Source organism: Ursus arctos, unplaced genomic scaffold (genome assembly GCF_023065955.2).
Source record: "Ursus arctos isolate Adak ecotype North America unplaced genomic scaffold, UrsArc2.0 scaffold_8, whole genome shotgun sequence".
NCBI classification, from domain to species: Eukaryota; Metazoa; Chordata; class Mammalia; order Carnivora; family Ursidae; genus Ursus; species Ursus arctos.
The window spans coordinates 49,509,151-49,534,166 of NW_026623100.1; the positions used below are offsets into that span (position 1 = coordinate 49,509,151).

The following is a 25,016-nucleotide window of genomic DNA, read 5'->3' on the forward strand; positions in this document are numbered from 1 at the left end:
CAAAAAGGAATGCCATCCCGATCAAAATACCAATGACATTTTTCAAAGAACTGGAACAAACAGCCCTTAAATTTGTGTGGAACCAGAAAAGGCCCCGAATCACCAAGGAATTGTTGAAAAGGAAAAACAAAGCTGCGGGCATCATGTTGCTGGATTTCGAGCTGTACTACAAAGCTGTGATCACAAAGACAGCATGGTACTGGCACAAAAACAGACACACAGACCAATGGAACAGAATAGAGAACCCAGGAATGGACCTCGGCTCTTTGGGCAACTAATCTTTGATAAAGCAGGAAAAAACATCCAGTGGAAAAAAGACAGTCTCTTCAATAAATGGTGCTGGGAAAGCATTGTCCAGAATAGCTAAATTGTGGAAGGAGCCAAGATGCCCTTCAACAGATGACTGGATTAAGAAGTTGTGGTCCATATATACAATGGAATATTACTCAGCAATCAGAAAGAACGAGTTCTCAACATTTGCTGCAACATGGACAGCACTGGAGGAGATAATTCTAAGTGAAATAAGTCAAGCAGAGAAAGACAAATATCATATGATTTCTCTCATCTATGGAACATAAGAACTAGGAAGATCGGTAGGGGAAGAAAGGGATAAAGAAAGGGGGGGTAATCAGAAGGGGGAATGAAACATGAGAGACTATGGACTATGAGAAACAAACTGAGGGCCTCAGAGGGGAGAGGGGTGGGGGAATGGGATAGACCGGTGATGGGTAGTAAGGAGGGCATGTATTGCATGGTGCACTGGGTGTTATACGCAACTAATGAGTCATCGAACTTTATATCAGAAACCGGGGATGTACTGTATGGTGACTAACATAATATAATAAAAAATCATTAAAAAAATTTTTTTTGCCAAGAACAAAAAAAAAAAAATAGTGCTGGTAAAATTGGACAGCTACATGCAAAAGAATGAAACTTGACCACTCTCTCACACCATACACAAAGATAAACTCCAAATGGATGAAAGACCTCGATGTGAGACAGGAATCCATCAAAATCCTAGAGGAGAACATAGGCAGCAACCTCTTTGACATCAGCCACAGCAACTTTTTTCATGACACATCTCCAAAGGCAAGAGAAACAAAAGAAAAAATGAACTTGTGGGACTTCATCAAGATAAAAAGCTTCTGCACAGCCAAGGAAACAGTCAAAAAAACTAAGAGGCAGCCCACCGAATGGGAGAAGATATTTGCAAATGACACTACAGATAAAAGACTGGTATCCAAGATCTACAAAGAACTTCTCAAACTCAACACACGTGAAACAAATAATCAAATCAAAAAATGGGCAGAAGATATGAACACTTTTCAATGAAGGCATACAAATGGCTAACAGACACATGAAAAAATGTTCAAAATCATTAGCCATCAGGGAAATACAAATCAAAACCACATTGAGATACCACCTTACACCAGTTAGAATGGCAAAAAATGGACAAGGCAGGAAACAACAAATGTTGGAGAGGATGTGGAGAAAGGGGATCCTTCTTACACTGTTGGTGGGAATGCAAGTTGGTACAGCCATTTTGGAAAACAGTGTGGAGGTCCAAAAAGTTAAAAATTGAGCTACCCTATGATCCAGCAATTGCACTACTGGATATTTACTCCAAAGATACAGACGTAGTGAAGAGAAGGGCCATATGCACCCCAATGTTCATAGCAGCATTGTCCACAATAGCTGAATCGTGGAGGGAGCCGAGATGCCCTTCAACAGATGACTGGATTAAGAAGATGTGGTCCATATATACAATGGAATATTACTCAGCCATCAAAAAGAACGATTTCTCAACATTTGCTGCAACATGGACGGGACTGGAGGAGATAATGCTAAGTGAAATAAGTCAAACAGAGAAAGACAATTATCATATGGTTTCACTCATAAGAAGTAGGAAGATCGGTAGGAGAAGAAAGGGAAGAAGAAAGGGGGGGTAAACAGAAGGGGGAATGAACCATGAGAGACTATGGACTCTGGGAAACAAACTGAGGGCTTCAGAGGGGGGGGGGGGAATGGTATAGGCTGGTGATGGGTATCAAGGAGGGCACGTATTGCATGGTGCACTGGGTGTTATACGCAAGTAATGAATCATGGAACTTTACATCAAAAACTAGGGATGTACTGTATGGTGACTAACATAATATAATAAAAAATTATTATATATAAAAAAAATAAGACTGGAGGCGAAGGTCAGATGTGTTCCCAAACAGTCACATTCAAAGCAGTTCCCTACTAACCAACAAGGGAGGCTTATTACTTGGGGAAGACTAAACTGAAAAGTTCTGTTCTGGGTATGAGTTTGTTTGCTTATTTGTAGGATTGCTTTCCTTATGACTAGCACTTAAAAGAAGAGCAAATTTCCCTGTCCACTGCACAAAGTGAGACTGAGGTGAATCCTATCGTATCCTTGATACTTTAAAATAGTGTCTCCTAAGGAATCAATCTCAGGAAAGAGGGAATCAAGGAACTTACCAGAGTTCACAGAGTCTGACTGACTCCCGAGATCTGGTTGTCCACAGGATAATAGAAGAGCTAAGTGGCCTGACAGTCAAACAATCTGTGTTAAAGCCAACAAGGCTGCTGTAGGTTCAGAGAACACATTGTGGACTTATTCCCTTTTCCCTGCATCTCCACTCATACCAGTCTACTCCCCCTGTCCATGAAGCCCTTAATAATAAGACAATCAGGCAGGGGCCGACTCCCCGTGTCGGGACTGGGTGAGCCAGTTCCTCTAAAGAATGTGACCCCTGGCTGAGATTTCAGTCCTGGGCTTCCTCAGGAGCACAGAGTAACACCTTACCCTCTCTCCACCTGAACACCCAGTGTGGGGAGAACTCAAGCCAGAAGCTGGGCACCTGTACAGCAGTCTTCAACCTGCCCGATCTGCGGTTTGACCCTGGGGTAATCTCGTTCCTCATCTGTAAACTGACTTCAGGAACTCAATAGGAGAGATCCAAGCAAGAGTTCTTCGTTGCCTTAAGCCCATGTGGAGGAGAACCCTGTTGGGCAAGGTCATTCTCTAGACTGAATAAGCAATTTCAGAAGGAACTGCCAAGAGGAAGTAAGAAGTAAGAGAGGGCAAGGGAACCTATGCAGCCAGCCAGAGCAGCGCACTCTACCAGGCAGGAGCCAGGGACACAAACCGCCCACCCAAAGGCACTGAAACAAATAACTCTAATTTTTCCGGGCCTGTATTCTTTGGAAAGCGTGGAGTGACACCTGAGACAGGAGCCAGCTGGCTCATTTGCTCAATCTCCACTCAAAAATTAGAATCACCCACCCTGGCCTGGGGACACAATAGGAATAAGACAGCAGGAGTATGCTCCAATCGTGCCCGCAGGCTAGTGGAGCAATCTGTCAGCAAACAACAGATAAGAGATCATTTCAGACAGCAAGAAGAAAATACACAGGAGTAATGTGCTAATGAGTGGCTAGAACTTTTTATTTTGGTGCAGTCCCATTCGTTTATCTTTGTTTTTGTCTCCCTTACCTGAGGAGACATATCCATAAATATGCTGCTAAACCCGTATCGAAGAGATTACGGCCTTTTCCTGTTAGGAGTTTTACGGCTTCAGAAAGGGGGGGTAATCAGAAGGGGGAATGAAACATGAGAGACTATGGACTCTGAGAAACAAACTGAGGGCCTCAGAGGGGAGGGGGGTGGGGGAATGGGATAGACCGGTGATAGGTAGTAAGGAGGGCACGTATTGCATGGTGCACTGGGTGTTATACACAACTAATGAATCATCAAACTTTACATCAGAAACCGGGGATGTACTGTATGGTGACTAACATAATATAATAAAAAATCATTAAAAAAAAAAAAAAAAAGGAGTTTTACGGCTTCAGGTCCCACATTTAGGTCTTTAATCCATGTTGAATTTATTTTTGTGTATGGTGTAATACAATGGTCCAGTTTCATTCTTTTGCATGTACCTCTCCAATTTTATAAAAAATGTGGTACATATAAGTGTGTGTATATATATTACATATGTATATATATGATGGAATACTGCTCAGTCATAAAAAAGAATGAGATCCTGCCATTTACAACAATGTGGATGAACCTAGAGGGTATTATGCTAAGTGAAGTCAGACAGAGAAAGACAAATACTATATGATGTCATTTACATGTCCATACGTAGAATCTAAAAAACAAAACAAAACAAACAAACAAAAGAGAAACAGACTTGTAAATACAGAGAACTAATTGGTTGCCAAAAAGGGAGGGGGTTGATGGGATGAGTGAAATAGATAAAGGGGATTAAGAGGTCCAAATGTCCAGTTGTAAAATAAAGAAGTCACAAGGATGGAAAGTACAGCATAAGGAACATAGTCAATAAAATTATAAGACATTACTAAATTGACAGATGGTAACTACACTTATCATGGTGAGCATTACATAATGTATAGAATTGTCAAATCACTATGTTGTACACTAATATAACATTGTATGTTGCTGATACTTCAATAATAAATTTTAAAAAAAGAGAGAGAGTTGCTGGAACCGGAGACAGAATGAGAGCTGGGAGTCAAAGGAGACCTTGATAAGAAAAAGAGAAACTAACTTGCACCTCCCCCCCCTCAGGGGCAAGACTACCAAGTCAAGGATCAGATAGAAGGCCTGTGTGCTAGGTGTGGTGAGCAAGAGGAAGAGGGCTGAGAGATGAAGAAAGTTATCAGCAGGGCTGGGCTGTGTGAGCCTTGGAAAGGCCTCAGAAAAGGAGACCCACCTAAACTAACCAGTAACATCACAGTAGGGCATGCTGAGGTCCCAAGGACTTCTACCCCAAACCCAGGGACATAGGGGGAGCCTTTGCCCTAAAGAGGGGCACCTAGAGTCCATCACAAGTACAGCTATGAACCCCGTGCTCCCCAGTCCACAAATCCTGCAATCACAGACATGGACAGGCCCCAGCTGAAGGCAAACAATGTTAACCACCTGGAATAGCCAAGGGTGAGCCTCCCAGGCACTCAGAGCCCTCCCCTTATTCTCTGATGCACACACAGAGTCACTCCCCTTCATATCATGTCTTGAAGCAGGGCCCCCAACACCCAATTCTTTATGCCTCCCTTGGCACAGTACAAACCTTCCAGATGCCCTGCTGAAGCACACTTCCAGGGAGAGGGAAGGTGCAGCTGGGCTCCCGGATAGGGTAAGGCCAGTGGTGAGGATTCTATATGGACAGTCAAAATTTCCCTTCTTCTCTTCTAGGTTTGTTGGCTGGTCTAGTAATTAAATAGATATAAAACAGATTAACAGGAGGGGTGCCTGGGTGGCGCAGTCATTAAGCGTCTGCCTTCGGCTCAGGGCGTGATCCCAGGGTCCTGGGATGGAGCCCCACGTCAGGCTCCTCCGCTGGGAGCCTGCTTCTTCCTCTCCCACTCCCCGTGCTTGTGTTCCCTCTCTCGCTGGCTGTCTCTCTCTGTCAAATAAATAAATAAAATCTTTAAAAAAAAAAACAGATTAACAGGAGAAAAGCAAACAATTTCATTTGTATAGGAGCCCCATAAAAATATAAGACTGAAAAGCAGTCAGGCAATGGAGGTTTATGTGTGTCACTCTGAGCTAGGGAAAGGGGTAAGGGCCTGGGGCTTCAGAGGGAAGGGGGTCAATTCACAGGCAGGTAAGAAGAGCAGGTGTTTGGTAATCAGATGTTTGCCCTACCATGCAGAAAAGTCTTTCAGATAAAAGTTCTTTCTGGTAACAGCCCTCTGTCTGGTATAGGCCACTTAATCTAAATTATTTTAGGTCGTTACAGAGAGGTAACAAGCTGAGTTTTGAGTCTCATTGCCTTCAGCTCAAAATAACCCACATGCCAAGTTAGTACATTCTGAATGACACATTCTACTACCTTTCAATTCATTCACCACACACAGCATGCCCAGGTTTCAGTCGGGATCAAATTTGCCTTACGCCTAATTGTGAGGACAGAAATGTATCCCCCTCGATGTGTCTCCAGTGATCACCTTCTGTAAGTCCCTAAGACACTCTCAAAATCCTCCCTCTGACTTCCACCTGAGGCTGCCACACTCAGACTGCTGCTGGTGACATTCATTCATTCATTCATTCATTCATGTCAATCAAACTGCACTGAGCACCAGCTACCTGTTGGGCGCTGCGCTAGTGCCTGGGGTTACTGCAGTGAGCAAAGGCACCCAGGCCCCTGCTCTGAGGTACCATTCTTGAGGTGGCTGCTTTGCTGGGCACACAATGCCTCCTAACTGCTCCTGTCACATCAGCCCTGGAGAGGGGATGTCACCCTCCCTTAAATCTCTGAGACCACCTTCCTGCCTTCAATGAGGCTGGAGGCTTGAGGATGAAAGAAGGGAAGTCTCTCAGTGTGGCAGGAACCAGTCAATCCCACCTCCCCCTCCGCTACCCCCCAGGGTGAGTTCCCGGCAGGTGCAATTCCCAGAGTCCTGGCCCTAGATGCCATGTGGCCTAACAGCAAAAGGCTTACCCCATACCCATCAGGGCCCTCCTCCTGCGCCAGCATGACCTCTCCCCAGGATGTCTGACAGTAGATATCCACTCCTTTCAGGGTTCCAAGCCAGACAGCAATAATGACCATATGGAGATACTAGTCCACAGCCTGGTTTGCCAAGACCAACCCAGGTCTTTCTTATGGTCCCTTGTCCAGTGTGAGGAGGTACTCTCCCCCATGCCTTTCCTGGCACGCTCAGGTCCTCACCCCGCTCTGCAGTAAACAACCCCTCCAACATGAACCCACAATTTCCCAAACACCGTCTCAGTATGCAGCCTGGAGCACTCTCAGTTCACAGAGAGCCAAATCATGTTTCTCTCCCTCCTCTGACCTGGCCATGTCCCTGAACACGTGTAGAGGAAAGGGCAGATGACCCCTCCGTGGCAGTTTATACACCTCAAAACCCTTGCCATATTCCAGTCTTAAGTTGCAGGCATTTGAAAAATTCCTTGAGGACAAGTACCATGTCTTGTACAGTTTTGTTCTCCTTCCTCTGTGTACACAAACACACACACACACACACACACACACGCACACACACACACACACACACACCTTACATGGTGCCTGGTGTGATGTATAGTTTTATTCTCCTTCCTCTGTATACACACGCACAAATGCACACACAAACACACCTTACATTTTGGAATGATGGAAGTCATTCCAAAAGCTACTTATCCTGCCATGTCATCACCTCTGATTTCATCTTTCTGGAACTCCCAAATTCTCAGAGGAATTTGGAAAAGTCCTCAAGAAACACTTCAAAACCGCCTTTTGGGAAAAATGGGAGTGTCTCTCCAGAAATTTACCTCCCAGGCATCTGGTGAAACACAGAGCAGGAGAACACTATCACTTCCTGATAATAGTGATAGCTCCTGTCACCTCCCTGTCCCAGAAGACTTCATAAAGAGCTCAGGATTCCCCAGAAGAGCAGCTGGACACCACTTGACTCAAGCCAGAGCAGCAAGGTGTTCACTGTGCCTTTGTAGCAGGAACTGCACTTCTCCAAGAGGACAACACCCCAAGTCAGGCCCAGAAGTCTCTAGGAGTCTTTGGGGCCTACCTGCTGCCTTCGTTATCAACAAGGCTGCTTACTGAGGAGTTCATTGTGAGCTGGACATTGTGCTTAGGGTGAGTCTCTATTTTTAATCCAAGATACTCTTTTCTAAGGAAACAGAGGAAGGTTGCTCAAGATGGAAGCCATGAGAGTGGCAGCATGATCACGTGTGGCTTTCATTCTTTTGGTCAGCCAGCATTCATGGACCACCATCATGTGCCAGGCATGGAGATAAGAGCTCTAGCCCCAGCCCTGCAACAGGTGTGTTAATAGTAAGGGAGATGAGCAAATGAAGTACAGTGAGGGAGGTTTGCAGAGGGTGTTAGAGGCACATGGCACAGAGGGAGGGCACCCACCATCTAGCTTGGGAAGCGGCATGTCATGGAGGAGGTGAAGTATCAACTGAGTCTTAAAGGATTAAGCAATGGACAAACTACAGGGAGGAGAAGGAGATTCCAGGCAAAAAGAACAGGTTGTACAAAAGCATGGAAGCTAGAAAGAATATGATTGCATTCTAGGGACTGCAAATAGTTTGGGAGGGCTAAAGTGTGCAGTAGGAGAGGAGAGCAGAGGATTCCATGGTGGACCTTGCTTGCCATGCTCGGGAGCTTGGACTCATCCACAGAAGAGATAGGGAGCCAATGATGAGATGTGAGCAAGAGCTTGATGTCACCAGATTTGCTTTGTGGAAACATCCTTGTGGCTAATGTGCTAGGAATGGATGGATGGAGTTTCCATGTCAGCAAGTAAACCAATTAGGAAATTATTTAAATGACTGAGGCAAGAAGGGAGAGGGTTTAAATTACAATGAAGTATGAGGATGGAGAGAAATCTACGGATCCCAGGCAGTCAGGAAGTGCTCAGAGGAAGACCTATTCAAAGAACTGATGGTGGTTAATGAACGAATGGTTGAGTGAGTCCTTGGGTGGCAGTGACTGGGACAATTTCTGGTGAAATGCCTTATCCAGTGAGAGAGGCAGTAGGGTAGAGGGAGTGAAGGACTTTTCCTTTTTACTTTAAATATTTTTGTATTATTTGAAACTCTCAAAATGAGCATGTATATTAACAAAAAGCCTAAGAAGGATATTTTTAAAATCGCTACCAGTTCTAACATATAATGTTCTGCTTGCACATGTCATCAGTTAACTTTGATAGATCACTTCTGCAACTATCATATCAAACATCCTCCCTTGTGAAAACCTACTTCAAAAAATGGGTCATTTGTGGCAGCCTCATAGATTCATTAGTACATATTGGAAGAGTTCCCAACCTCTAATGCCAGGGAGAGAAAGGAATCCCAAGTCAGAGGTTGCTGAACTCTGGAATATCTATCCATTTACCGAAGTGTGGGCAGAATTTGTATAACACCTTTACACAATCAAACTTCCTCATTCCACATTGCTCAGTAATTAGGGGAGATTAACCACCTAGAGTCTGGGTTCTAGACTTGACCATTGCACCCAACAAATCCTGAGTTGCTTTGCTAAGAACTTTGTATTCCCAGAACATAGAAAACTCAGTTCCAGCCAACAAGGAGGAAGTAATTGGAGAAGTGAAATTAACTAAGTCCTGGAAGGAAATGGCCAAATCACCTTCAATTATGTAATAACCAGCAAGTAGAATACATACACCACTGACCGTTTAGGAGAGAAGTATTTCATCATAGATTTTAGGAGCAAAGTATTTTTAAGCATTACTTTTTTTTTAAAGTGTATGATTCCAGGGGCAGTAATCCTAAAGGGCTTTTTTTGACAGTGCTATAACAGTCTTAAAGAATAAGGAAAGGACATAGGAAATAAACAAGAGAGCTACAAGTAGCAGGTGAGAAAATAAAAAGGAATAAGGAAGAAACTCGGAAAAGGGAAGAGAGAGCACTGAATACCCAGTTTGGAAAGTCCCAGTGCTACTCTGAGAGAAGAAGAAAGAAGAGAATTCACACAACATGTCACAGCCAGGTGGGAAAAGGAGGAAGGGCAAGGGAACAAAGTTTACCCTAACCCTAAGAGGTCAGTGTGGAAACATTTATGGGCGGAGTTGCCAAGATAATGAATCTGCCAAACTAATGTCATTTAGAATATGATTGAATCATTGAGAAAGAGGTCTGCAGATGGGCAACTGTGGACAGCACAAGATCGGAGCAAAAAAATGTTTGTAACAATTAAAAGTGACTTTTAAAAAAAGGACCTGGTTTAGGTTCAACTAAACCATGTTTGAGTCATGGTTCCAGCCTTTACTAGTTGTTTGATCTTCGATAAGTTCTGTCAGTCTCAGTTTTCACATGGGTGAAGTGGGTCAATACTATCTACCTTAAAGTTAATTGCAAAGACTAAATAAAACAATGAAAAAAGTGTCTCGTACTCAATAAAGGACAGGTTTTTTTAAGTATTGTTTCTAAATTTATATCCAAGAAATATGGTTTAATACAATGGTGTAAGACAGGGGCCTACATCCTATGACCTGCAGGACAAATCCAGTTAAGCCCATTCCTTTACGTATTATCTATGGGTGCTTTCTCACAACAATGACAGGGTTGAATAGTTGTAACAGAGACCCTATGACCCACAAAGCCTAAAATATTTACTATTTGGTCCTTTATAATGTTTCCAGACTCCTAGTATAAGCAGTACCAGAGCTCTGTGTTTGTGACTGACTATCTTATATCCACTATGTGCAAGAAAAGATATAGAGTAGAAATGCCTGGCATCCCCCTCACCTACCAAAGGGCTTTTGCTGTTGAACCTAAAGGAAGGACAAGCTTTCATCGGCCTCTCAGAGGTGGAATAACGACTCAGCGGTAGGGAGAAGCCTCTGCAGACCATATACCTCACCAAACCCGGAAGCTTGCTCATGTATTTGAGTCCTCCTTGTTTTAGACCAGGGAGGAGAATGGAGCATCCCTGGAATCCGCCTGTCTTCTCTGAGCACCTAGATCCAGGAGGGGGCAGACTCAAAGGAGATGATGCTAGAAGAGGAAGAGCAGAGGTCTCAAAACTAAATATCAGACTCTCCAATCTGAAATAATCCCTGAAACAGAAAGAAAAGGAGAGAGGTATCCATGGAGACAGGCATGGCTACACAGGACATTTTAAATACTTCCAGATACCAGAAAGACCCATAGGAATGATGGAAAGAAATGATAGACTCTTAAGAAGAATATTAGGAAGTCAATGCCAAGGATGAGATGGGACTTGGAACATGGTGGGGACAGTCACGGCTTAATGCTTTTCTGTGCAAGAGAATCAACAAGAACAAAATGGCCCATGGCAGAGAGTAGATATTACTATAACTACACATGATAATATAAGAACTAACCCATGATTATTTGTCTTCTTGCTCAAAATGATTGAAGACCATTTGGGTGAGGCCGATCTTGCTAAGAGAGGCTAAAATCTTAAGATCAGACATAAGATAGTACCAAGGCATTTGCTGCTCTGAATAAATGTCAGTCTCCTGTCTTGGAGAAATGACCTGCTAGTGTAGAGGACAACTTGCAGGTGAAAAGGGCTTGAGTGACTCAAGAAGGAAGAATCCCCCTAAAACTGGAGCTTCCCACTACACCCTGGCATTGCCAACTCCCTACTTCTGCTTCTTTCATTTTCTTGGGTCTGCGTTGCTATTTACATCATCATCATTCTTCCAGGCCCTCCCCCAGTGCAACTATTTCTGTAGTGAGAAGTTTTCTGTTGATTAGGCACTGGAAGGAAGTGCTATGGCCTGAGTAGTCTCCTTGAAGAGACAGGGTTTGATACATGCATTGTGCAATATGCTCGCCTGACACAAGAAGAAGTTTCACTTCCTGAGATGGACAGGATGCTGCCAGGTTTGGGGTCCAGGCTGTGAGGCTGGGATGAGACATGGCAGAACTGTAGAAACTACTACGTCAAGGGGCATTGCCCCATGGTTCCAAAATTTCCCTTGAGCAAAAAGAATGGGAACTTATGCACCCTGGATACTAAAAGATGGAGAAGTAGATTCAAGATTCCTGACCTCAATCTCAAGTCCTTAGAAACAGAATGGATTAACTCAGAAATGACACTTGGGTCTTTTGCATACCTCCCTTTCTGTCACTGGCTTTCACCCTCCTTCACTCAGCTTCTAATCACATCAACAGGCTGAGGGCATCTCTGTGTTCTCTGTCAGGAGAGCCCACAGAGCTATCAGACCTCCAGGTCTTGCTGACCCCAGCATAAAGACTCTAAGGAAGACGGTAGTTCCTTCAATGAAGTTTGGGGACCACTACTTAATTTACAGAGTGAAGCCTGTGGAGGCAAAACAGAAAAGTCGATCAGGCTCCTTAGACAGGGCCTCTAAAGCATCTGCAGAACCAGACACCCGATTTTATGAGGGTTCAGAGCTGGGAACTGACTGTCGCTTACCAAATTCACAAGAAATTGACACATTGAACAGGATGCCCCTTTTATTTTATTTTTAAGATTTTATTTATTTATTTATTTATTTATTTATTTATTTATTTGAGAGAGAGAGAGTGGGTGCGCACAAGCGAGGGGCAGGGGCAGAGGGAGAGGGAGACGCAGGCTCCCTGTTGAGCAGGGAGCCAGACGTGGGGCTCAGTCCCAGGACCCTGGGATCATGACCTGTGCTGAAGCCAGATGCCTAACCGACTGAGCCACCCAGGTGCCCCCAGGATGCAGCTTTTAGATTGCCTGTGGAACATATAACTTACCAAAGATGGCATTCTTGTGTCTGCCTTCCTGATATCAAGTCACTAGGAGCCAAATTAAGAATCAGAAGGCTGTTTGGTGAGCCAGCTTGCTGGGTAATCCCTGCCCCACAGTAGAGTCTATTTCCCTCCTACCTGGAAAAGTCAGGGACTTACAACCATGGACAACACCAAGCAAGCACAGTACCTGGCACATAGTAGGCACATGCTCATTTGAGGGAAAACACTGTCAAATTCCTGCTCGCCCATGCAGGCAAGAAACTTTTACTGCCTCAGTTTGCATGCCAGGCACTATGCCAAACCCAGCTCTAAGAATTCATAGCTTCCTAAGGGAACAAAATAAGCCAGCAAGGTTTCAATTCAGTGCTATAAGTGCTGTAATACAGATGTGCCAGAAGGGATGGGGAAGGCCCCATTCCTAGGCTTCATGCACAATTTATGACCTGGTCATTCAATCATTCTACAAATGTGAAGGCTACCCTGGGGTAGTACTCTGGGCAGGTACTCTGCTGGTCTCTGATTTCAACAAACTCTGGGGTATTCTGATACACTAACAACAAAATATCTATAAGAAAAATAAAAGAATCCCATTTATAATAGTATCAAAAACAATAAAATAAATAGGAATAATTTAACCAAGAAGATGAAAGATCTGTACACTGAAAACTATGAGACATTAATGAAAGAAATTAAAGAAAACACAAATAAATAGAAAGATAGCCCAAATTCGTGGACTGGAATAATTAACACTATTATAATGTCCACTATAGATTCAATGAACAATTACTAAAATTCCAGTGGCATATTTTACAGAAATAGAAAAAAAAAATCCTGGCGCACCTGGGTGGCTCAGTCACTTGAGCATCCGACTCGTGATTTGGTTCATATCATAATCTCAGGGGCCATGAGACTGAGCCCCGAGTCAAGCTCTGCCCTGGGCAGGAAGCCTGCTTGGGCTTCTCTCTCTCCCTCTCCCTCTGCCCCTCCCCCACCCTCTTATGCTCTCTTTCTCTCGAAAGAAAGAAAGAAAGAAAGAAAGAAAGAAAGAAAGAAAGAAAGAGAAAGAAGAGTCCTAAAATTTGTATGGAACCAAAGACCCCGAATAGCCAAAACAATCTTGAGAAAGAAAAACAAAGCTGGAGGCATCACGTTTCCTAATTTCTTTTTTTTTAAAAGATTTTATTTTATTTATTTATTTGACACAGAGAGAGACAGCCAGTGAGAGAGGGAACACAAGCAGGGGGAGTGGGAGAGGAAGAAGCAGGCTCCCAGAAGAGCATGGAGCCCCACGTGGGGCTCGATCCCGAACCCTGGGATCATGTCCTGAGCTGAAGGCAGACGCTTAACGACTGAGCCACCCAGGCACCCCTCACATTTCCTAATTTCAAACTAAACTACAAAGCCATAATAATCAGAACAGTATAGTAATGGCATAAAAACAGACACATAGACCAAAGGAACAGAATTAAGAGCCCAGAAATAAGCCCATGCATATATGGTCAGCTAATATTTAATAAGGAAATCAAGAGTACTCAATGGAGAAAAGATAAGTCTTCCTAATATATGGTGTTGGAAGAACTGGATATTCACATTCAAAAGAATGAAATTGGAGACCCCTACCTTGCACCACTTACAAAAATTAACTCAAAATGTATTAAAGACTTAAAGTAAGACCTGAAACTGTAAAGCTCCTGCAAGAAAATATAGGGCAAAGCTCCCCGACACTAATCTTGGTGATGGTTTTTTGAATATGACACCAAAAGCACAAGCAACAAAAGCAAAAATTAACAAGGAGGACTATGTCACGCTGAGCAGCTTTTGCACAGCAAAAGAAACAATAAAAAAAAAAAGAGCAATATCAGAATAGAAGGTATTTGCAAATCATATTACAGGTAAGGGGTTAATATCCAAAATATATAAGGAACTCTTATAACTCAATAGCAAAAAATAAATAATCCAATTTAAAAATGGGCATGGGCACCTGGGTGGCTCAGTTGGTAAAGTGTCCGCCTTCGGCTCCAGTCATGATCCCGGGGTCCTGGGATCAAGCCCCACATCGAGCTCCCTGCTCAGCGGGGAGTCTGCTTCTCCTTCTCCCTCTCCCCACCTCCCGCTCGTGCTCTCTCTCTCTCTCTCTCTCAAATAAATAAAATCTTTTAAAAAATAAAATAAAAAGGGGCAGAAGACCTCAATAGGCATTTTTTTCAAAAAAGACATTCAAATGGCCAACAGCTACATGAAAAATGCCTAACATCACTAATCACCAGGGAAATTTAAATAGAAAGCACAAGAGATAATTGCTTCACATCTCTTAGAACGGCTATCATCAAAAAGATAGGCGATCACAAGTTTTGGTGAGAATGTAGAGAAAAGGGAAACCTAGAGCATTGTTGGCAGGAATGTAAATTGGTAGAACCTCTATGGAAAACAAACAATATGGAGGTTACTCAGAAAATTAAAGCTAGAAAGACCATATGATCCAGGATTTCTCCTTCTAGGTATATATCCAAAGGAATTGAAATCACTGTCTCAGGCATCTGCACTCTCACATTCATTGCAGCCAAGACAGGGAAACAACCTCAATGTCCATCAACAGATGAATGGGTTAAAAATGTGATATATAAAAGAATATCATTCAGTCATAAAAAAGAAGAAAATCCTGCCAATTGTGACCATATGATGGACCTTGAGGGCATTACGCTAAGTGAAAAAAGTGAGACAGAAAAGAAAAAATGTTTTATTATTTCACCTATATGTGGAATCATTAAAAAAAATAAAAAGGGCAAACTCATAGAAACAGAGAAAGGAATGGGAAGAGTTTGGTCAAACTTCAAGTTATAAGATGAATAAGTTCTGGGAATCTAATATACAACATGGTGACTATTATTAACCACAGCATATCATATACTTGAAAGTGGCTAAGGGGTAGATCTTAAATGTTCTCACCATAAAAAGATAAATATGTATAATTATGTGAGGTGATGGATATGCTGATTAACCTTATTGCGGTAATCTTATTGTAATGTGTATGTATAGCAAACCATTGTGCTGTACACCTTACGCTTACACAACGTTTTTTTTAATTATATCTCAATAGAGCTGGGGAAAAAAACAGTCTAATAACACTTGGAGATATTAAGAGATATAGTCACAGTTGGATATTCTTATAAAAACAATATTCCACTTTTCAAAGTTAAGAGAAAAATTATTTTAGGCAGAAAACATCTTATCTGCATTTTAAAAAAGGGATTGTGATCCTGAAAGCTTGACTTATTTGATGTGGGGAACAAAGGCAGAAGAAAAAATAATAAATTTCCTTACTACCTACAGTCCATTGACAAGTGCTTGAAACAGACAGAGTGACATTCACCTAGGGACTCAACTGCCTTGATGTCAATACTTTGCTAAAGGCAAAAGACAATCCTAGCCTGACACCTCCCCCCCTCCAGGATCCTGTAAGTCTACTTTAACATATAAAAATTCCTTTAAAAATTTCCTTTATCTCTAAACCCCCCAAGATACTTGTTAGCAATCACCCCCCCCCCCCCGCATATGGCCCACTGATATACATGTGAAAGGTTTCATGAGCAAGATTTTGTTAGATGGTAATAAATGACCTTTTTCCCAACAATAGCTAGCCCCCTCAAGGTCCTGGAAAACTTGCTTCCAAATTCCTTAGAGACTTACGCTATCCCTAACCCCAGCCCAACTTGAAAGTATATAAGCCTCGTGACCCCGGTGCAGCTCTTCCTGCCCACTGGTCCCATCCCTGTGCTTTAATAAAACCACCTTTTTGCACCAAAGACATCTCAAGAATTCTTTCTTGGCCGTCAGCTTTGAACCCTAACATTCTTTCCAACATCATTTTTCACAGCCTGGTCTGAAAGGGTTGAATGAGCTTATCTGCAAGGTTCTCCCAGCCCCATCAGGAGCCTGAACACCTGCACAACTATATATTTTCTGCCCCATCCTAGGAGGTCACCTGTCTCCCCAGAGGCTTCTGTAACTAACCCTGAGCTAAAGTAGAGAACAGCACCCTCAGTTCAGACTGAAAAGTTTACTGTCACTTCTTTATACCCCTTAATCTATCTCCAAGTGGGAAGGCTCCCAAATGTAAGTGCAATGCATGAGTGAGGGAGCCTGTTCATGTAGGTATCTGTGTGTCCTCCATTTTGTTCGAGACCCTAAATTAAAATAGTATTCTAACCTAGGAAAATCCTATATTTTAATATTGACATCATTTGTGTAACAGTTATCAGAAAAACTATATGTATTTGCATAATGACACATTTGCAAAAATGTGTCATCATTTGCTACCACTTGCCCTTCCATGCGCTAGACAATTATTTCAGTTTACCCTCCCCCAGAAGTTCCCACTGATCGTCTTTTTTTTTTTTAAACTTGGTTGTGAAATCAGTTAACCAAAGGGGAAATTCTTCAGCTCTCCACTTCTGCTTTTGAAGAATATAAAAGTGGGGTAGCAATTGGCAGATGGCACAGCTTTTCAAGGCACAGTGGTCTACTCCAGGATTCTATTCTCTCCAGCTGGTCTTCACTACTCAGGTACAACTTGAACTAACTCTTCTTTATGACTGGGTTCCAGTCCAGTCTCTCTGTCTCTCTGTCTCTGTCTCTCCCTCCCTCCCTCCCTCTCTCCCTTCCTTTCTGCCTGAGGGCTGGGCTTTTTACAAAAATGCCACATGTATTATGGCTATGATTTGTGAAATATTCTGGGAATGAGTATTGCTTATGTAGCAGCTGACATCTGAGAGATCAGTGTCAAAGCCTCTGCTCCAGATCTAATGAATATACTCCTGGTTTGGGTTTGGTTTAGCAAATGTTTCTTCTGGACCCAAAGGAAGGCTCTCTCATACATTCACTCATTCATTTAAAGATTGTTCCTTTACATGCCTGCCATGTGCCAGGTGCTAAGGGAAACTCACATGTGAAGGCAGCCCTCATGGATACTGGCGTGGCAGGAGTCACTTATTTTCTCCTCTTTACACAGGTTTCTGAAGCAGCCATGGCAAGAGTACCTGAACCCACCAGTGAAATGTCTTACTACTGCAGGTCAGTGGGGAGACTGAGACCAGCAATGGGAGCAGATCCAGAGCTCCTCTTTCAAGAGTGGAGTGTTATCTGTGCTTGGAGACCAGATTTGTCCCCCAAACTGCCTCTTTCAGTGGCAAGCACGGCTCCAAGTTAATCTGGTTTAAAGAATGATTTCCCACCACGAGTCCAGCCTTTGGACCCATAGGCCATCCAGATGTTGCTGCAGCGGCTTCCTGCAGATGGCAAATAGGAAGAAAAGATTCCAAGTGCACAATACAGGAGATCTCTTGGCAAAGTCTGGCTTGACAGAGAGGAAAAGCTCAGATGCGAAGTGGGTGGAAGTTCGGTCTCAGGATCCAACAGGGCATACCCAGGATATCTGTCCTGCCTCCTATGCCATTCCATGCATATTACCACAAAACTTGCCAGCAGCTTTCGGCAACTTTAAGGGACATACTATTTGCAGTTTCCTATTAATAATGAAGACTGTTTGCAGGGAATTTAAAAAAAAAGAAAAGAAAAGAAAACTTGTCTGGGAGATGTACTTGAGCAATCTCTCTGTTTTTATTGCAGTGACAATGAGAATGACCTATTCTTTGAGGCTGATGGCCCCAGAAAGATGAAGGTAAGACCATGGGCTTAGCTCACAAACTCCTGGATAGACTCTGACATGGGAGAGGCTCCAGGAAAAGGGTTCTGGGCCACCTTGTTTCCATGGTATTTTGTGATGGAAGGACTTTTACAACTCTTCTAGTGAGACAGACACAGATGGCACTGCATGCTGATTGGTCACTATACCACTCCCACAGTCACTCACTAAGGCCTGGTGACAATGGCCAGGCTTGTGGAGAGCAAGGAGGAATGGCAGTGGTGATAAAGTTCACTGTGTCTTGTTCGGAAGGCAGCCAAGGCTCCAATGCAAATTTGATTTTCCTTTTAGGAGAGGGTTCTGCCTACATAAAATCACTTAAGTCCTTGGGAATTAACATATGCCTGCCCCCCTTAAAAGGAAGAATAGTTTTTCCTCCCTGGGGTGGAGCTTATGACAATAAGATGTGGATGATGTAAACAAAAAGATGAATTAAGAGTTGAAAGAGATTCATTCACTTGCTGTTTGACCTTAAAGAAGCCATTTCACCCCTTGGGGCTCTGAAAAATAAGGGGAATGAACTAGATGATCTTTGAGCTCCTGGCATCCTATAACGTTCAATTCTGAAATATTGTCAATGATGGCTAAGTTTATCCCTGGAAATCGGTGTTTCTCTGACTCTCAACCTTACTGGGAGCCATTTTAACATTCGAGCTACCCCTTCTCTTCTGTACAAGGCCTGATGGCTTTCCGAGGTGGTATAGCCATCAACCCAGCTAGGTCAGCGGGACACATTAGCAAGCAGCTACTTTTCTCCTTTTTTTTTTCCAATTCTTGGCAGCCTCCCCTAGCCTAATAATCCAGTCCCTACTCGTAAAAAGCACATTTCTTTAAATGTTTTAAAACCAGTCACTGGTTTATTCCAGCCCCGGGTGCGGTGTGGCTTCTCAGTCCAGCCCTAACCCCCACTGCTCCTTCCAGCATCCTGGCTCACTGTCATCCGGAGCCTCAGCTCTGGGCAGGAACTTCTGTCACACCCAGCTTTCCTCTGTGTCGTTAGAGGCCTCTTTAACTGTCCTTTGAGAGTTCAAACCATTATCATGCTGCCAGGGCAACCTCACTTAAGCCTTCATACAGTTATACTGTTTCTCTGAATAACGGGAAGGTGGGAACATATTTCACAAACAGTAACCACTTTTAAAGTATTTGTAGAATGCTTATGAGACAGTGTTTAGAAAAAAAGAAAGAACTTGTATAGAATAATTAAAAAACATGTTGAATGAACATAGATGAATGGAAAATGTTATGATCATCATTGCCATGAAAAATTAAATACATTGTGTTAAAGCATTAGGGATACAAAAAGACACAGAAGGTAAGAAGGTATAAATTTACGGTTAGGTGGAGCAGTGTATAAAAAAGATAAATGAGGCAGACATGGGTTTTATTCTAAAAGAATACCATATAGGGCACCAGAAAGCCCACAGTTCTGGTTTTGGGTCTGCCAATAACTTGCCACGTGCCCTTAGATAAACCACTGAACCTCTCTGGGCTTCGGAGAGAAGAGAGTTGAACATTAGAAGCTCAGTTATCTCCAAGGTGCCTTGGCCTCTCTGATGTAAAAACAGGAGTTCTCTGGTCCAAACGCCTTAACACGCTCTTCCTTGGTCTCTCCACAGTGCTGCTTCCAAGACCTGAACAACAGCTTTCTGGAAGATGAGGGCATCCAGCTGCACATTTCCCACCAGCTCCAGAACAAGAGTCTGAGGCATTTCGTGTCAGTCGTTGTGGCTTTAGAGAAGCTGAAGAAGATCTCTTTACCCTGCTCACAGCTCTTCCAGGATGATGACCTGAAGAATGTCTTTTCCTGCATCTTTGAAGAAGGTATTTACTGAGAACCAAGCATAGACAGGAGATCTCTGGTCATCTGCTTCTCAGAGTCCATAATGCGTCAACTAAACTACCCCGAAGCTGAAGCCTTTTAAAAGTAGAAGGCCTAGTATTGAGAGAAAAACAGAGAAGCCTAGAAACCAAATGAATTATCTCTTTAGTTGAAACTATTCTTAAAGTAAGACCTTGATAACTACTCACATTTGCCAGTCACTCTACCCATCTCAGAGGCTTTCACTTGCATTACCTCCTGCAAGTCTCACGATGTCCTTGTTGGGCTAGTGCTACTGCCATTGCCATTTTATGTGAGTAGCTCTATTGCTAGTCCACAGCAAGCCTGAATCCACATCTTATGGTGCCAGGTCCAGTGTTCTCACACACCCCACCTTCTCCCCACCAAGGTTATAATCAAACTCCAGCTGTGCATGCTCAGATATCCTCCAAAAAAAACCAAATTCTGCTGCCTTCTATCCTCTGGCCTGCCCTTCCAATTTTCTTCCTAAACAGCATATATGCTCCACATTTCAGAACCCATCATCTCTGAAGCGTGTGATGATGATGCCCTTGTGTGTGACGCACCCCTGCAATCGGTGGACTGCAAGTTCCGGGACGTGAACCAAAAATCCCTGGTGCTGTATAACTCGTATGAGTTGCGGGCTCTCCACCTCAATGGGAGTAGTGTGAACCAACAAGGTAAATGGGGACATCTTGATTCCTTTCTTGGCCTCCTGGCTGCTTGCCAATTCTTTTTTTTTAACAAAGTAGAATAATAAGGCAAATTATGAACATAAATGAAAAAACATGTAATAATGAACATCTAAACTTTCTGTTTGGGTCCTAGCAATGACATCAGATTGATTCCCTTAGAGTGTTCATTTTTCAACAAGAGATGAGACTCTGAGAAATTAGAATGCTCAAGAACACCCAGGACCATTGTCCAGCCAAGTCTTTGAATGATAGTGCAATGTCGATGCTTCCATTAGAAAGGGGTCATTTGATGGACATGACCTAACTGCCTGTGGGCTCCTTTTTCCTGTTGTTGAGGTTGAAACTAGAGTGGCAAACAGATAATGGGTCCATCCTCATTCCCAACTCTGCCCCGTTAACCCTAACATCCTTCCCGCCCCATACCAGATGGTTCCTTGTAGGGAAATTTTACTGACAAGCAGGAACTTATCTCTCCCTATTGTAACTAGCAAATGTTTCGAGTCTGTAGAGCCCGTTACTTGTGGAAATCTGCCTGGCGCCTTGCCACTGTGGCTGAACCCCGTATGCAGGAGCACAGCCAAGGGCGCAGCTGAAAGGAGCAGCCTGTTCTCTTCCAAGGCGGCTGACCTTGGAGAGAGGCATCTCAGCCAGGCCAGGACAAACCTGTTTCTTTAGAACTGGGTTGTGAGCATGACCTAACGGCCCCCAAATGAGATGGCTGTGACTAAGGAAGATTAAAATGAGTGTCCCTTTGGAGCCACTTTTCCCAGCTAAGCCTCCCCTCTCCCAAGTTCTTCCCATTTGCTCCATGTTCCTGAGACAGATTTGGGCCTGTTTCCCTTCAGGAGCCCTGATCTACCTCTTTTCTTGCCTTTCCCATGGATCAAATTACCCCGCTCACTTGGATGGCCACACCACCGGCCGGTCACCAAATGGCTTCCTTCCTTCAGTTGTCAAAACTTAGACCCCCTAAGTCTTCATTGCCACTGTAATGAGGCTTTAAGAAACCCCCAGACCTTCTTTGGAGAAAAGAATCAACCAACTGACCCTGCTATTGTCTGTGGGAAGCCAAGTTATCCTACCCGTTAGGCCACAGGAACCTCAGTGTGGGTTCCCACGGAAGATGTTAATTGTGAGTCCCGTGGTTGGGCCAGCTCTGCACTGCTGTGTGTTCCTAACCACAAGGCCCCTTTCTTTTCTCTAGCGGTGTTCCGCATGAGCTTTGTGCAAGGGGATGAAAGTAGTAACAAGATACCTGTGGCCTTGTGCATCAAGGAAAAGAATCTGTACCTGTCCTGTGTGATGAAAGATGGGAAGCCCACCCTGCAGCTGGAGGTGAGTGAGTACCAGGGGCTGAAGGCTTCCCAGGCTTCTCTCAAACACTCTCAGGCCTCACTTACTTCCAAGATATCCACCTTCCCCACCGCCCCCCAGGAAATCTGGGAGCAGAGCTACTTGATAATTTTGCATAAATGTAAATAAATTTAATGTAATTGTTAGATGCATGCAACTTTCACTCCCAACACAGAAAACTAAGTCATTTGCTGATATATTATATCCTGCCATTGTTACCACCCAACAGATGACACAATGTTAGGGTTAGAAGCTTTATAACCTTGTTAGGGTTGCTCCATTTGATAAATGACACTTTGGGAAATTAATCAATTCAAGGGAGCTGCCACTTATCATCTCCTCCACTCCCAAAATCACCCTCTACCCTACCTCACCCCCAACAAGCTTTCCCAGCAAAAGTTTCATTTCTAAGTTGAAGTCATTCTAGCCAAGGCCATAAGGAAAAATACAGCAAAAGTCCCTGGAAACTAGCTACTCCTAGAAGTTTTAATCCAATTTTCACTTTTTAATAAAATCCCCACTTATATTATGCTCCCTACCATTTGATACTAAGTTTCAGAAAAGAGTAGGAGTTTTTCAGGCACTACACAGAAAGTTGGGGTCACAAGGGTAAATCAGGAGTCTGAATCCTGGTCCTATGACTCATCAGTTTCCTCTCTAGCTGAACCAGAGAATAACTTCAGCAGAGTGTCTTTTGTCCCTTCCCTCATAAAAATTCTCATTTCTGTTTTGTTGCAGATGTTAGACCCCAGAGTTTACCCAAAGAAGAAGATGGAAAAGCGATTTGTCTTCAACAAGACACAAATCAAGCACAGGTTGGAATTTGAGTCTTCCCAGTTCCCCAACTGGTACATCAGCACCTCTCAAGCAGAAGAAATGCCTGTCTTCCTGGGAAATACCAAAGGTGGTCAGGATATAACTGACTTCACCATGGAACCCACTTCCTAGAGACCTGGACCCAGAAAGTCCACAAGTGCTGAGTAACACTTAGTGCTAGTGGAAGGGGAATAGAATGCTTTAAACATGGCCTCAAGCCGAACTTCACTATCTCATCGGTGCACACATCACTTCATTATCTAATCAGTGCACAGCTGCCTTCCCTAAATCACTGCTAAGAAAATCTCCTGCCTACCAGCCAGGTGGAATAGCCCCCTTTTGCCAAGGCCAATCCTCAGACCCCCTCTGCTGAGTCAGGTCCCTCTCATCTCTTCTACTTACTCGAAGCCAGCATGGCAGAAGCCATTACACCTTAGGTTCAAAGGAACCCTCTGTCCTTTGTGCCCAGCTTCTGATGAACAACCACAAAACTATTTATTTATTTATTTATTTATTGGTGGGTTATTCTATTTAATTTAAGTCAAGCGGGTCAAGAAGCATCAGTGTCTGTGAAAGAGCCCACTCTTCAATAGCTATGAAATGAATTTAATTTGCACTAATGTGCCATCTTTTCATCAAGTCCTTTCACCAAGACTGAAAAATGTATAAGCTCAGATTGTTTAAATAGGAATATTTATGAATGATTAAGTATGATCACACTGCTTCAATGATTCTGAAATAAATTTCACTGAAAAAAATTTTTTTTCCATGTGGTAATTGCCTTTTCTTGGATCTGACACAGAAGAGTAAAGATAAATGGGGCCATAAGAGTTCTCCTTGGGAAGCTGGAAGCCCACTCCTCATCACTGAGCATGGCAAAATACCTAGGAACATCACTGACCAACAAAGACAAGCCCACCTTCCTCCCCTTCATTTCTGTTTCTCCACAAAAGGATATTTGGTACACAAGTTTCGTCTGAAAAAATAGGATCAGCTGAAGTAAGGGAGGAAGTGTTGGTGGTAACCACTGTCAACAATTTCTCTACTCATTTATTCAACAAACATTTATTAAGTAAATCCTATGTGCCAGGAGCTGGGAGTACAGAAACAAGACAGGTAAGACATTCCTAGTTAGATAGGAGAGGCAGATAGATACAAGCAAAAATAAGGCAATGTGGCAAATAGAGGTAAGATAAAGTATGAAAGGAGCAGCCAGGAGGACAACATCTACTGTGGAGGACAGAGGGTCAAGGAAGATGACATATGAGTCAGACCTAAAAGAATGAGCAGGAGTTCCTCACATAGAAAAGAAGGGAAAGGGTACTCTTAGTAGTGGGACCAGTATGATCAAGAGCATGGAGCAAAAAATGAATAATAAATGATGTAAGGAGTAAACTGTCAGAATTGCAGAAGTCACCAGAAGCAAAGTCAAAACACAAAAACAACCCACGGAAAAAATATTTGTAACTGTACCTCAGGCAAAGGGGTAATTTGTTTACTATATACAGGGTTTCTTCAAAACATTAGAAAAAACCTGAACAGGGAAAAATCCAACAAACAATATATTAACAGGCAGTCCACAGAAAAGGAACTACTATTAGATCTTGGACAGAGTAAAACATGCTCAATACTACTTACGATAAGAAAACTGAAATAACTGTACTTTGATATACCAATGTTCTCCTATCAGATTATCAAAAGTCAAAAGTTTAACAACACACTCTGTTGGGAAGACTGGGGAAACTCCCGCTCTTAACCACTACAGTTGGGAGTATAAATTGGCAGAACTCCTGTAGAGGAACATTTGATAAAACTATGAAAATTACAAATGAACATCCCCTTTGGCCCAGCAATTTCACTTATGAGGATTTATCCTATGTATATCCACCCATGTGAAATGACACATGATCAAAATTATTCATTACACATAACTTGTAAAAGCAAAAGATTGAGAAAAAGAACCCCAAATGTCTATCAATGGGAGCCTGTCTAAATGAATTATGGGACAACCATACAATGGAATGTCATGCAGCTGTAAAAAAGAATCAGAGGGGCACCTGGGTAGTTCAGTCTGTTAAGTGTCTGACTAGATTTCAGCTCAGGTCATGATCTCAGGGTTGTGAGACTGAGCCCATGTTGGGCATGGAGCCTGTTTAAGATATTTCCTCTCTCTCTCTCATTCTCTCTCTCTCCCTCTCTTCTCCCCTCCCTCCCTTTCGCAAAAAATCAGAAAGCATTCGATACCAACACGGAAGCCTGTTCAAGATAAGCTGGTAACTAAAAAAGAGCGAGAGGCAGACAGTGTTTATAGTGCACTGACTTTTAGGTAACAAAGATCGGGGGAAAGATTAGACAATACTTTCCAATGTG

General features: G+C 43.1%; 1 protein-coding gene across 1 annotated transcript; it reads left to right on the plus strand.

The window, feature by feature from the left end:
• Positions 1 to 16,740: 16,740 nt before the first annotated feature.
• IL1B (interleukin 1 beta) lies at positions 16,741 to 23,955 on the plus strand. Its single transcript, XM_026480573.4, has 7 exons — positions 16,741 to 16,801; positions 17,247 to 17,308; positions 17,864 to 17,915; positions 19,559 to 19,763; positions 20,298 to 20,462; positions 21,682 to 21,812; positions 22,569 to 23,955. Exons 2-7 carry the CDS (start codon positions 17,262 to 17,264, stop codon positions 22,776 to 22,778), a joined length of 810 nt encoding a protein of 269 aa, XP_026336358.2. The 5' UTR covers positions 16,741 to 16,801; positions 17,247 to 17,261; the 3' UTR covers positions 22,779 to 23,955.
• Positions 23,956 to 25,016: the final 1,061 nt, after the last annotated feature.